Source organism: Herpailurus yagouaroundi, unplaced genomic scaffold (genome assembly GCF_014898765.1).
Source record: "Herpailurus yagouaroundi ecotype Mexico unplaced genomic scaffold, PumYag 28, whole genome shotgun sequence".
Taxonomy (NCBI): Eukaryota; Metazoa; Chordata; class Mammalia; order Carnivora; family Felidae; genus Herpailurus; species Herpailurus yagouaroundi.
Genome location: NW_024412376.1, coordinates 6,440,418 through 6,454,391, shown reverse-complemented (window position 1 = coordinate 6,454,391; position 13,974 = coordinate 6,440,418). Strand labels below are relative to the sequence as shown.

Sequence of the window (13,974 nt, the reverse complement as noted above, 5' to 3'; positions counted from 1 at the left end):
TTGCCATACTTATTCTGATCACCTCCTTTCTGTTTCTTGTTCCTCCCACAGATGAGTGACATGGGCTGGGGCGCTGTGGTAGAACATACTCTGGCTGATGTCTTATATCATGTGGAAACAGAAGTGGATGGGAGGCGGAGTCCTCCATGGGAACCGTGACCAGGTCCCTCTTTCTTTGCAGACATGGACTTGCTGGGGATTAAATTGGGGAGGGAGGCCTGTTTTTGTTTTTTGAACTGTTGCAAACATTCTCCCAAAGACACCGCAGGACACAGCCTGTGCTGTTAGCAAATTAACAGTATGGGTGAGACTGGGAGACTCCCTGCTTTTCAACACTCTCCCCACTTCTGGTGACTGCTTCTATTTTGTGTGCCATATGCCAACAGCTGCTGACCCCAGGATCCTTTGCGCCCCCTGTGAAACTGGTGCTGTACCACGTATCCCTCCGACCAGGACTAGTTACCTTATTGTATTTTCTAAGGAGTGAATAATCTCGTCTAAGGCACTGACTTATTTAAAGACCTCTCCTTTTGTGGCATTGACTCCATCCCATCCGATTTCCAAGGAAGTAGTAGGCCTGTTTCTGAGAACAGCTGAAATCAGTGGCTGTACATTCCAGATCTAAAAGGTCTTTCCTTTTGGTATGGGTTTTTATTCCTTTTGAAATATTTTTGAACACTGGGGTCTCTGAAACTACTAGGTCTCTAGAACTGTAATTGTAAAAAGAACGTGCTTGCAGCTTTAACAATTAGAAACTCTTCCCAAATAAAACCTGTCTTCAAGTGTGTGTGGCACTCTGCTTCCCTTTCGGGGTGAGTTCCTCTTGGTGACAGGGGTAGCGATGTGGGCAGTGAGGAAGGGAGCCAGCGCAGGGGGAGGGAGGCTGGTTTCTGACTATCCCAACCCCTCTTCTCCTGCTTCCATCCTCTCTAGCCAGCTCAGCCACCCTTTTTCTCCAGTGGAAGTCACCTCAAGGAGATGAACAAGAGTTTAAAAGGGTTAATGGTGTCCCTCCAGCATTTCCCTTTGAACGTGTATGCTAATGCGTGCACGTTGTTTTCTTGCCTTACTTACCTTCCTTCCAAATACGTGACGATTCAGAATACTAAAAACTGGAATGTAAGAACGAGACTTCCCTTGAGCCCCCTTATGGCTTCCCTGTCCCCCTTTTTAATACATCAGTGACAATGCAGCCTCCCAGGAATTTCCCAAATTTCATGTGACTATTGGTACCTTAACTTGGTAGCTTTGACTAATAGATTTGTCTCCTAATGAACCATCCAGGCTGTTTTGGCCATTCCACATCTCTTAACAGGAAACCTAACAGAATCAGTGTGATTGTAGGCTGAAGGCTCAGCCTGTCACCGCTGGACACCCATTCATTCGTGGCCGGTCTTAGAGGGCAGACTTGGTCATAAAGCTGGACCATCAGAGTTTGAAGAACTCTAAGAGAATGAGGGTAGTGTTCTGTAGAGGAAGCTGGAGGTAAATTCTTTGTAATATAAATTACCACGTATTTTATTACTTGTACACCCACTCTCCATTTGATAAAATTTCTGTACATTGGATCTTCATAAATCAGGTTACAGAAGTTATGATGTTGCCTATTTATATTTCATATTCAAAATGTGTGTGTGTGTGTGTGTGTGTGTGTGTGTGTGTTTTGAGAAGGTTGATTTGAAGGATTCACAGAATACCCACTCTCCATGGAGTCCTCTATAAAATGGTGTCAGTGAGCATATCATCACTGACCACTTACTTTATTCCAACATAAAATTAAACAAGTGGGGAAGTGGCTCCCAGTCCCCTCAAAGACACAGTTGCACGGTTTGGAGAAGGCAAATTTTAACTGAGCTCCAAACGGTGGTGTGCAGCAAGAAAGCCCATTTCCTTGCTTCCAGCCTGCTCTTTTGAAATCAGTGTGTATCACTTTACACATCTTTAGATGGTCATTTTCCCTTACTTAGCTGGGGGTGGAGGATAGTCTGTTCTTGAAATACTTTCTACAGCTCTGAGGCTCCCTGGTAAATAATAATTTGGTCTGTGCTAAAAATAGACTACTCTATGAGATAAGAATAAATAAGAAGAAACACTTCTATCAGATATAAAATTTCAGTACCTCCATAAATATGAGCATTCCCACGACTGCTAACCTGTTTACTTAACAAGCCGGGGCTCTGTTTCTGGACGGTTTAAATCATCAGTGCTGTTATAACTAGAATGGGAAAGTTTCAAGTGGTAATCGCTGGCTTTTCATCCTACTCACCCTTCTTAGCAAAGTAATCCCACCCCAATCTATATTTTGAAAGCATAAATTCTCTGAATCTTGAAAGGGGAATTTGCTCTCACCATATTCCCTCTTTTGGCCTTCTCTCACAATAGTAAAACAGTGACCTGTTAAAAGCCGTGAAATTGGCAGCCCTGAGCCAAGCTGGAAGCAGATGTAATAACTGAAGATTCAGTTTCCAAGGCACGTGGGTGGCTCAGTAGGTAAAGTGTCCAACTTCAGTTCAGGTCATGATCTTGGGGTTTGTGAGTTCGAGGCCAGTGTCTGGCTCTGCCCTGACAGTGTGGAACCGGCTTGGGAGTCTCCCTCTCTCTCTCTGCCCCTGTCCCTCCCTCCCTCTCTCTCTCTCTCTCTCTCTCTCTCTCTCTCTCTCTCTCTCTCTCTCAGAATAAATAAGTAAACCTTACAGATTCAGTTCCCTTGTTAGGTGTCAACATTCACAGAAGGGAAAATAATAAAATTTGTTTTTGTTTATCTTAGTAATATCATTAATTTTCTTTATTTGGTACCATCCTATCTTTTAATTACATAAATAAAAATCCTCAGTCATCACCTTCATCTTGCAATGCCTGTCAGCTACCAGTTCTAGAGTTCTTTTAAGAATTGATTTAGGCTTGGAGCACGTGGGTGGTTCTGTCGGTAAGCATCCGACTATTGATTTCAGCTCAGGTCATGATCTTGGGGTTCGTGAGTTCGAGCCCTACATCAGGCTCTGCGCTGAGCCTGCTTGGGATTCTCTCTCTGCCACTCCTGCTCTCTCTCTCTAAATAAACTTTAAAAAATTGAATTAGGCTTGTGCTTATTGTGGAAATTAAGTACTTATGAAAGATTCTGGCAGCAGATTCTAAATAATTGAGTGACCTATGTCCCCAGTAGTTTTTCCTTTTAATGAGCTCGGGGATCTAGTTTAATTAAAATCTTTGTTCAGGACTCCTTTAGCATGAAGTTGCTGTTTACTAGAATGATTTTTTTTTTTTTTTTTAAGAGTAGAATTTTTAAACAGGTACAGACTGAAGTTTGCGTCTTAGTTACAACTCTTTATTCTGACTGGTGCCCATGGAAGAAATAGGGTAACTAGTTTAATTAGTTTCGTATCTTTTTCAATCAAGAAAACTTAGACTACATTTCTAGAACGCATCCGCTGTGGGGAGTTACTTGGTCTTTGATGCAGCTCTCTACCTGTTTGGTAGAGGAGCAGAGGGTTGCTGGAGTCCCTTTTGTAAGACCCCCCACACACTGCCTGCGGGGAATGGAGCTCTTGAGCCCCTAAAGTATGAGGTCCCAGTCCTTGTACTTAGACCCTGTGTCAGCTAGTAGCATTTTATAAAGATGTTTTTAAATAGATGTGTAAGGGCCCAGAAGGAAGTTTTACAAATATTTTGGAGCCCTTAACCTTCATTTCAGAGCTAATCATTGAATAGAGTTAGAAAGCTCTTTCTCTTAAAAGCTCTGTCCCCATTTTCTTGGTCCTAAAATTTTGCCAGTCCCAGCATCCTAAATATACTCCAGCCCATTCCACAGTCCCCAGATGAAGAGCTTAAACAGACTTGTAGGCTTCTAGCAGGGATCTCCCTGAAGGGCATGTGAGCCAGTGCGCTAGAAACAGTTGGAAGCAGCAGGCTGGTCCTTAACACCTGGCATCAGGAGCGGGGCTGGACTCCAGGTGCTTGCGCAGGTGGTTGGCAAAGTCCACCTGGGTCTGTGATAAGACCTGGTTGATGATCGTCTTTGGCAGCCATCCCTAGAGTAGAAGATAGAAGAATTTGGCCACCTTGTGGGTGATGTTCCCCTGTAGACACCTCTGTACCTGTCACAAACATGGATTGCTTGGGGCTTGGTCTTCCAGCTCTGTTTATAGGTTGACCTTGGAGTTGACCCGGGAGGACTGCCCTACTGCCCTGCTGTGTCATGACCGTGTAAGAGCGGTCAATTATGTCAAGACAAAGGTCAGTTGTGTGACCCTGAGCTAGCAACCATATCTTTGGGGGCCTAAGTTTCCTTCTTTCCAAATGGGCAACTACAGAGTTGAAATTTGATATGAGGTAAAAGGGAGCTATTGTAGTCTGTGGAGATGATGGAATAGCAGGCCGATATTCAAGCCTCGTCCTTCTCCCAACAGTCTGTCTCAAAATGGAGGAGGGTTTTTCCTGTTCTTGCAGGATCACGTGGGAGGGTAAGAGTCAGTTTTTCTCCCCACCCCCTACCCACTAGCCACCTCTTTGTGCCCCTCACCTTGAGGTCAATACTGAGCAGCCACGTGAGTTTGGTCTTCGAGGGACTTCCGGCCAGGGGACGGAGCACCATGCAAGTGGGACCATGCTCTCCTCTGGCAAATGGAGAGCAGTCCAGTCAGGAGGACAAGGCAGAATGCTCTTTTTATGCTGACCAGTTATACGAGCCACACTTCTCTGGTACCTTGTCTTTTCTAAGTCTCAGAACTATTTTGTCAAGGGTGATAAACTTAACAGTTGGCCTGGTTACCAGCTCACCGGAACACATGCTGGTTGGGGCTGGAGCCTGAAGGTCCCCTGTGGTGCCTGTGAGTTGCAGGATGCCAGGGAAAGGGTCCCAGGTGATGGGTGCGGCCCCTCACAAACAGCAGCTGTGTTCTAAGCAGTATGGCTTGCATTTCAGTCGCCAGTATGGCCAGACCTGAGCGTACCAGCTAAACCTCAGCCCTACCTCATGTTTTAGAAAATTATTAAGGTTCTTAAACTTTCTAGGAAGATTGGTTAGGGCCGAACTTGTCTTCCTCCATATTCCTGTGCAAAAGGCAGTTGAAGGTAGGGACCAAGGACTGGTTTCTTGGAGCCGAGGATTCATCACACCCTTGCCGGGCACGTGCCCACAAGCCTGCGTGAGGGAAGAGAGGTTTTGGGCGACTGCCAGTATTACCTGATGATGCCTTTCTGCTCGGGCATCTCACCGAAACGTGTGGCCGTGCCAGCCAGCACGCAGGTGGAGCCTCGGCGCTTAGTGCAGCGCACACTCACGAAGTCCCTGGGCCCCACGAGGTTTCCTGCTGATTCTGCAGCCAACTCGTGGGTGATGACTGTATCTTTTCCAATCTTCTGCAGGACCTACCGGGCCACGGGGAGCCAGAATCATTAGCCAGTGCTGGGGCTGACGCACCACCCACAGCTTGCAACCTTTTTGGCACACCTTTCAGACTGGGCTCCCATGGGTTCCTGCCACCCACACCTGGACTCTCCTCACCTTAATCTCCTTGACGTTCGGGTTCCACTCTCCCATCGCTTCCATGTGCTCCACAAGCTCTTCATAAAGCCTCTCCATGGGCTGGTCCACCACCACCTCCAACCGGAACACCTTGCCCATATCTGGGACCACTTTACTCAGTACCGTGTCCCCATTTGCCTGTCAGGGAGAAAAAAAGGAGCTTCAGGATAAAGTTTACAGAAAAATATTCCTAGGCAGGAATATGACAAGGACAGGCAAGGCAGGAAGGGGAACAGCACAAAGAACTTTAAGCATGACAAAGCCTAAAATTACTTGTTCTAAGACAGTTGGTCATCTTTCCCGCCATAAGCCTCATACATCTGCTGAAACCTTGAGCAGTAACCTGCCTGCTTCTGGACCCTTGTTTCTTGGTGGTAAATGTGGGTAGGTCCAACTGAAAAGGCCCCCCACCTGACCTCAGAAGCTCAAATTTCCTGAGCAAAACAAAACTGGAAGCGGGAAAGTCTGGTCTACAACCAGCTCATTATGTACACACAGTATTGGGCGGGATCTTAAGGATGTTTTCAGTCCTCATTTTACACCAGAAAGATGTAGAGACCCTTAGGGCACTGCTGGGCCTCGATCCCGGATTTCCTGACTCCCAAACTAGTGTCTACTAACTCAGAACTTGGGAGAAGGAGAGGGTTTACCTGAACTCTGGACACTAGGCAGCATGTAAGTTAAAACCACTTGCTGCGTGAGGCGGGAATTGTGAGAATGGCCTTGAGGATGGCAATGGAACAGTGAGGCACGGGGGTTCCAGGCCCACCCTCACCTGCTGGTTCTCCTTCTTCCAGCCCTCCCGGCTGCTGAGGATGCCCAGGGCCTTCTGCATGGCCTCCTCTCCCTGCTGGATATAGGCCAGCTCCTGGTCACTGTAGAGAGTGTCTTCCAGCTGAGAACCTGGATACACAGCCCAGGAAAGACCGAGCTTGCTTCCGTTTCCTTAGCCTATCCCCCCGCCCCCACCTGCCACCCGCGCTTCCATCCTTTGAGTCTGGGTCTGCTCTTTCCTCTGAAGAGCCAAGGCCAAAGTCATAGGGTCCGGCCTACAGGTGAAGTTAGACACACAGCTGCAGCCGACGGGGTCTGCAGAGCCTTGCACCCCAGTCCCACCCCCTCAAAGTGAGAAAGGCCAGCTGAGGGCTAGTTAGGGGGAGGTGGGTAGTGCACAGAGCAATGTACACAAGCTCCTGCCACTGGCACAAGCCCAGAAGCATCAGCACTCACCAAGGAGAGAACTCCGACGCCGAGCCTGGTTAATCCATGCACCCGGGGTCGGGCCCCCTAGTGCCCTCCGGTTCAGCTCCTGGCCGATGGCCAGCACGGCTTGGTGCCTCAGCCCTGCAGAGAGGAGAGAATATTGTTGCGTAGAACAGAGGAATCCCCTTAGAGCGAGATGGTTCCACCCCTTCGTTTTGCCACAGAGGAGGAAACGCGTGGAGGGAGAGGTAACTTGCACAGGAACACAGATCCCTGGTGGGGTCTGAATGAGAGCCAGGCCACCTCCACCCAGTGCTGTCACTGTGCCAGGCCGCCTTTGGGCCCAGAGTCGGTCTTCCATCTGGGCTGGCCAGGCCTGGTGCTGCCTGGAGGCAGGGGCTGCACCAGAACCTGCTGCAGTTTCCTTCTTGAAAGGGAAAGAAGCTCTGTTCAAACAAGCAGAAAAATCCTGGCTGTGGAAGGAGAATTCAAGACCCCCAGCCCTTGAGGCCTGTGTAGCTGTCAGCAGCTGGGGTCCTTCGCCTGAGTAACTGCTCTGCATGCCACTGGGGTCTGAGCAAGGGATCCTGTTGATCTGGTGGAACAGCCCTACTGCTGGGCCGGGTCTTCTAAGCACGGCTTCCTTCTAAACAGAACCCAGGGGTGTCTGGGTGGGTGGCTCAGTCCAGTTTGGGCTTTGGCTCAGGTCATGATCTCACAGTTTGTGAGTTTAAGCCCTGCATTGGGATCCACACTGACAGTGCAGGGCCTGCTTGGGATTCATTCTCTCTCTCTCTCTCTCTCTCTCTCTCTCTCTGCCTCTCCACTGCTTGTGTTCTCTCTCTCTCTCTCAAAATAAATAAACTTAAAAAAATAAAATGAACGGAAGCCTGTTCAACCCAGGGTAATTGGAAAGGACTTTAGATTGGTTTGTGTACCCTTCAGTGACTGCAGGGGACTGACTAGGATGGCCCTGGGTCCTGATTAGCTCTACCAAACCAGACTTCGGTACCTGGTTCTGCTTCCTCCTTGTAGGATGGGAACATGACTTCCTGCTGCACCCACTTCCTCTCTCTGCCTTGCTCTTCGGGGCCTTCCCCACTTTCTTTTTTTTCTCCTCTCTTCCCTGCCCATGATGTCTCAGGCCTGCCAACACTGCTCACTGGCGTCAAGGCTCACTCCCACCTCTGCCACTGTGGCTGTGGCTCTCTTGGTACCCTTAGTGCCAATCCAGGCAAAGTTCAAGAAAGATTGGTGCCCCAGAGAGGACAGCACAAGTGATAGAACCCAGAAGAGACGGAGGCATCTTCGTATCCAGGCCAACCATTCAGGTGGGAAAAGGGAGGTCCCAGAAGGTGAGAGATTTGCTCACATTCACCCAACAAGAGGCGCAAGTGAGATGAGCGCAGAGTGGCCGCCCCCCCCCCCCGTCCCCCCACCGTCCCAGTAACCACATGGCCTCCACGCGGCCAGCCTCTCGCCCCAGAACTCACCCTTCATGTTACGAATGTGTCTATAGGAGCTCCCAGCGCACAGCTTGAACGTCGCTAGGAGCATTGTTTCCAGGCAGCGGGGGACAGGCAGGGTAACGGTGCTGCTGCCACTGCTGCTGTGGCCTCTGCTCTCGAGGGTGGCTTCTTCCCTCCTTCCCCAGCTGTCAAGGTCTGCCTCTGGGTCCTGCGGCTGTGGCTGCGCCCAGCTGCATGTCCCGTGTCTTAAATGCCCCCTGGCTGAAGGCTGTACTTCATCATCAGGAGATAAAAAAGCCATCACTCGCTATGCAAAGGAAAGGGTCAAGGGCAGAGGGATTGCCTCACGCCATGGCTTTGGCCATTTGCGGGGAGTGGGGGGGGGGGGAGGCGGGTGCACAGAAAGGAGCAGCGAGGTTGGTGCCAGACTCCAGCGGATGGAGCGGGGAGAAAAAGCAGCAGCTGAGGTCAAGGCGGTTTAGAAGAAAGTGTACACCATCCAACTGTGGTTTTCAAAGAGCATGTGAAATGCAGATTTCCGGCCCTTGGCCTCAGAAACTCTAGATCTAACCCGGTCTAGAATTGAGGCTAGAATGCCCGGGTTGCCGCGCAGGTATCCTGTGAACTGCACGCTACTCTTTGAGAAACCCTGCCCCGGTCTGGGACGAAGTCTTTTCCCTTTAAGGTTGAACTTGAGGTTGCTTTCAAGCCAGATTCACCTGGCAAGAGTATTGGGGGCGAGAGAAGCACACTGGCTTGGCCCCTGACCCAGGGCCTTCTGTGTGAGAGAGAGAGTTCTGTGTCCTGGCACTGCTGTCCGGAGGCAGGGAGGGAAGGCCTGAAAAGTAGGGAGCAGTGGCGGTCCCCACTGGCTCTTGCTGGGTTCCTCACTACAGAAAGATGAAGGGGACAGGACCTGTTCAGGTTGGCCCAGTACCCGGAGCCCCTACAGAACAGAGTCCCACACCCGCCCTGTCAACTCCTCATGGAGAGTGGGAAGGGTCCAGTAATCCAGAGGCCCTTGTCCTGGGCTCCTCTCCGAGCGGTGGCTGCCTGGAGGCCCATTTCTCGAGGCCCACTGTGGGCCCTCTTCCCCTGGGAAACCTTCCTTGACCACCTCAACCTTCTGGAATGGTTTGTTCCTCTGAAGCACACCCTGTCACTACCCCCAGAGGGCTCATCATCTCAGGTCCCCTTTTGTATAACAGTTGGTATGTGTTGGCTTGTCTCTTCTGTGGGACTGTTTCTCCCTGAGGCATGTCCCCTTCCCCACATCCCCCCCCCCCCGCCCCCACACTCAGGCTCGAGGTGGGGCACAGAGCAGGCTGGTGCTTCCCTGTTGGGTGAACAGTTGCGGGGCCGCGGCGGGGGGGGGGGGGTTGGGGGCATAGCTATGTCTTTGGCTTAGGAAGCGTGCCTGTAGGCTTCGTTTCCAGCCCCTGTGGAGTCCTGGGGAAGACAACACCAAAGGGATGGGCCTTGGCCTCTGGTTCATCTCTGGCCTGGGTGAGGGGTTGGGGGGGACTTAACCTTTCACAGGTTGGAAAGAGGAGGTGCAGAGGGCATGCGGCAGAAGTCGGACACCAGGTACCCAGGCTTCTCCTCTCTGCCTGTACACGTGAGCTCTCATGCACATGTGTACCTCAGTGGAGGTGGTGGGGAGTGGGGAGGGGCTTATTATGGACGGGTGGTGCAGAAAATGTTCAAGGCCCTGCTGTTGCCATCCTGTGGAGAGTTATAGCCACTGTGAGAGGGCGCAGCTGGGGGTTGGGGGGAGACTTCGGGACTGAGGCACACAGCTGTTGCTGATGTCAGAAGCTGCCACTGACTCAGGGAGGGGTGCTGGTGGCCTCCCCCAAGGCCAAGGCCCTTTATCCTCCCTCATCATTTCCAGGACGAATGACTAGTTAACTCTCACTGTCCCTCTGAGCAGTAAGGTGGGGGGACAGGTCTGGAATTACCTCTGGCTCTAGGAGTCATCTGTGTCTGGCTTTGCCATTTGAGGAGGGCAGAGCCCCCAAGGAAGGAGACCAGGTGGACACAGCAGGCCAGGGAGAGAGGCAGGGCCTGGAGAAGAGAGGACTCCACTCATTCCTTCAACGCCCCCTTGCTGAGTGTCCACTGTGCACCCGGGGGTCAGGTGGGGAGCCTGGGGGCTGCAGTGGGGAAAGCACAGGTGTCCTACTCTCAGTCCCAGGCCCACCTCTCGCTTCGTGATTGCGAGCCACTCACTACTTCCATCTGGACTCGCTGATCTGTGAAATGGGAATATGTTTTCTTTTTCTTTTCCTGGGTGTGACCTAGCTGAAATCAGGTGATACGTCAGGAGGCCACAGAGTAAGTCCAGACTTCTTAGCCCCATCTCTGGGCCCTCCAGCTTTGTACCCTGGCTGTCTTCTCCGGCAGGGCTCAGCAAGTTCCTCAGGGGCCTGCCCTGTGCACACGTTCATGGCCAGGTAGCTCACAGCATCACCACCCCTCAAAGATCCCCCTTGGGCCCCACTCACTCTGCTCTTTAACTAGAATTCAATACTTTTTCCTTTGGGCCCTCTTGGTAAATGTGTAGCACAGTATCAGTAAGACCATTCTCCCCCACATACACCTTTTTAAAGTGATTTGAGTACTTTTCGCTTCACAGCAAAATTGAGAGGAAGGTACAGAGATTTTTCATGTACCCCCGGTCCCCACACGTGCAGGCCCCCCCTTTTTACATGTCTGTAAGCTCCATAAGGACCTGTAAACTCTAGGAGAATTTGGCTCTTTTGCAGGTTCTTGAATCCCCAGCACTTAACACAGTACTAGATAATGACGAGATCTTGATTCAATGTTTAATGAATGATTAGAAAGCATAGAGCCTGGTACTTTGTAAATTCTCAATAAATACTGATTTTCTTCTACTTCTTAAGGGTGATCAGCCTGGAGGTGAGGACAAACCCCGGGCTGCTTATAGGGTAAATGCTTATTCAGTATTGAAAAAATGTGGTGTTGGGCGCCTGGGTGGCGCAGTCGGTTGAGTGTCCGACTTCAGCCAGGTCACGATCTCGCGGTCCGTGAGTTCGAGCCCCGCGTCGGGCTCTGGGCTGATGGCTCGGAGCCTGGAGCCTGTTTCCGATTCTGTGTCTCCCTCTCTCTCTGCCCCTCCCCTGTTCATGCTGTGTCTCTCTCTGTCCCAAAAATAAATAAAAAACGTTGAAAAAAAAATTAAAAAAAAAAAAAGAAAAAATGTGGTGTCTTCCTCCATAGGCGTCACTGTGAGAGGGAAGCAGAAAGTTAATGAAAATTTGACTCGTTGGACTTGAGGTAATTATGGGTATAGTCAGTACTTAATTCCTTAATTCAAGTCGGTCACTGGTATTTCACAAGGTATCCTTATTTGATTCTTGTTTTTAAATGAAAGAGGAATCAATTTTATTTCTTTTTTTTTTTTTTCAACGTTTATTTATTTTTTGGGACAGAGAGAGACAGAGCATGAATGGGGGAGGGGCAGAGAGAGAGGGAGACACAGAATCGGAAACAGGCTCCAGGCTCTGAGCCATCAGCCCAGAGCCTGACACGGGGCTCGAACTCACGGACCGCGAGATCATGACCTGGCTGAAGTCAGACGCTTAAACGACTGCACCACCCAGGCGCCCCTTATTTCTTTTTTTTAAAAAATACTTATTTATTTTTGAGAGACAGAGAGAGAGACAGAGCACGAGTAGGGGAGGGGCAGAGAGAAGAGGGAGACACAGAATCCAAAGCAGGCTCCAGGCTCTGAGCTGTCAGCACAGGGCCTGATGCGGGGGCTTGAACTCACAAACTGCGAGATCATGACTTGAGCCGAAGTCAGACTTTTCACTGACTGAGCCACCCAGGTGCCTCACAAGGTATCCTTATGTGTACAAAGGAGACTGCTAAGTATCAGTTCATCGAGGGTATGGCATCTATCCCAAGAATCCAGCACATATCAGGTATTGAGCGGATTATAGTAGCTGACGCTGAGCACTCTTTCTGTTCCAGGCACTGTTCTAAGCTCTTCACCCATATTAACTTACTTTATTCTTACAACCACCACCCAAGAAGTTGTTACTATAGTCATACCTATTTTCCAGATGAGGAAATCGAGGCACTGAGGTAAGCAACTTGACCAAACTTAGACAACTATGAAGATGCCAGTATGCAAAACCAGACAATCTAGTCTGTGCTTTGTTATACAGCTTAACCTTTTTTTTTTTTTTTTTTTTTAAGCTTATTTACTTATTTTGAGAGAGGGAGAGGGAGCACAGGCAGGGGAGGGGCAGAGAGAGAGAGAGAATCCCAAGGAGTCTTGCTTTTGTCTGTCAGCACAGAGTGTTCAATCCCATGAATCGTGAGATCATGACCTGAGCCGAAACCAAGAGTCAGATGCTCAACCAACTGAGCCACCCAGGCACCCCTACAGCTTAACCTTTTAAAATCTCAAGTTTCTCTCTGAAAACCAGGGCCAACTATTAAGTTATACTTGGTCCCTTGTTTCCCTTTCACTCTCCATCTCCCCTACAGGTAAGCCAGACTTTAGGTCACCTTGCCCAGGGATTTGGGCACAGAAAACAAAGTTTTCTGTCTTTTGGAATAGCTTAATCCAGAAGAGCAAACTGAAGGTGGGTGGGATAAATTTAACCTTCCAGATTTTTTTGACCTGTACACTATTTTAAGAAAATTTTGAATGAGTTGCCAACATAACTATAGCAACAACAGATAGACCAGTGGCTGGCTGCCAGGGGCTGGAAAGGAGGGAGCAGTTAAATTCAAAGGGCCAGGAGTATTGGGTACATAACTATATGCAGTTGTTAAAACTCCTAGGACTGTGTACATTGAAAGAGGGGATTTTACTGTATGTAAATGATACAGCAAAAAATCTGGTCTTAGAGATAAATCCCCAGGCCATCTGGATATCTGACCTTGAAATACACTCAGCACTGAACCCTCGCTCTTCTTTTTGTCCTTGCTAGGGGCTAGCTGGCTGCCCAGAGCAGCCACAGTTGAGGCCATTTTCTACCCCTGGGTTTAGCCAAGTGACAGCAACCGCTATTGAGTGGCTGGAATTAGGGGGAAAATTTTTTTCTTTTAAAAAGGGGAATGGGTACAAAAAGGGGAAAAAGAGGCAAAGTGGTGAAGAGAGATAGGAGAAAAGTAAAAGAAGAACTTGATTTTATTCTCTACTTCCAGAGACCCCAGGCAGAACCGGAGAAGCAGAGAGGTCGGGGAGTCCTAACCAAGTGCACCCACCCAGATGAGTAAACAGCCAGCCTCCATTTCCTAGGGTTGGTTTTCTAATTCTTTCAGGCTAGGAGATCAAGGGATGGGATAGGAAAAATTACTTTTGATTTTGGATCACCTAACTGGATACAAGACCTGCTTAGTCAGTAAAAGCAAACGCCCACCAAGCAGTCTCTTGCTCTTCTTATCTGGGTGCTGCTGGAGGGTAATATGAAAGATGGGGGTGGGGGGGCGCCTGGGTGGCTCAGTCGGTTAAGCGTCCGACTTCAGCCAGGTCACGATCTCGCGGTCCCTGAGTTCGAGCCCCGCGTCAGGCTCTGGGCTGATGGCTCAGAGCCTGGAGCCTGTTTCCGATTCTGTGTCTCCCTCTCTCTCTCTGCCCCTCCCCCATTCATGCTCTGTCTCTCTCTGTCTCAAAAATAAATAAACGTCCAAAAAAATAAAAAAAAAAAAGAAAGATGGGGGTGGGGCATGGCAGTTGGGAGGAAGACAGGCTGAAAGAAGAGTATGTTCTTTCCTTCCAGCAACCTTGACGCGTCG

At 49.7% G+C, this 13,974-nt stretch overlaps 2 protein-coding genes and 2 long non-coding RNA genes across 6 annotated transcripts in view; 3 read left to right on the top strand and 1 right to left on the bottom strand.

Annotated features, from left to right (window-relative positions):
* Window positions 1–787, top strand: part of ASH2L (ASH2 like, histone lysine methyltransferase complex subunit) — a 31,866-nt gene extending 31,079 nt beyond the window's left edge. For all 3 annotated transcript variants that reach the window (XM_040457469.1, XM_040457394.1, XM_040457623.1), the window contains one exon: window positions 52–787. In XM_040457469.1, coding sequence (XP_040313403.1) covers window positions 52–159 — 108 coding nt within the window. In that variant the 3' untranslated portion in view covers window positions 160–787. The remainder of the gene's footprint in view (window positions 1–51) is intronic.
* Window positions 788–2,615: 1,828 nt separating this feature from the next.
* Window positions 2,616–5,866, top strand: LOC121019351 (uncharacterized). Its single transcript, XR_005785556.1, has 2 exons — window positions 2,616–4,460; window positions 5,365–5,866. It is a non-coding gene; the product is annotated as an uncharacterized LOC121019351 (long non-coding RNA).
* Window positions 3,889–8,326, bottom strand: STAR (steroidogenic acute regulatory protein). The gene is made up of 7 exons (XM_040458397.1): window positions 8,221–8,326; window positions 6,755–6,868; window positions 6,300–6,427; window positions 5,504–5,662; window positions 5,183–5,367; window positions 4,520–4,613; window positions 3,889–4,028 (listed from the first exon to the last, which is right to left on the bottom strand). The coding sequence occupies exons 1-7, from the start codon at window positions 8,282–8,284 to the stop codon at window positions 3,915–3,917; spliced, it is 858 nt and encodes a 285-aa protein (XP_040314331.1). The 5' UTR covers window positions 8,285–8,326; the 3' UTR covers window positions 3,889–3,914.
* Window positions 7,543–12,442, top strand: LOC121019449 (uncharacterized). The gene is made up of 3 exons (XR_005785605.1): window positions 7,543–8,058; window positions 11,440–11,496; window positions 12,196–12,442. It is a non-coding gene; the product is annotated as an uncharacterized LOC121019449 (long non-coding RNA).
* Window positions 12,443–13,974: the final 1,532 nt, after the last annotated feature.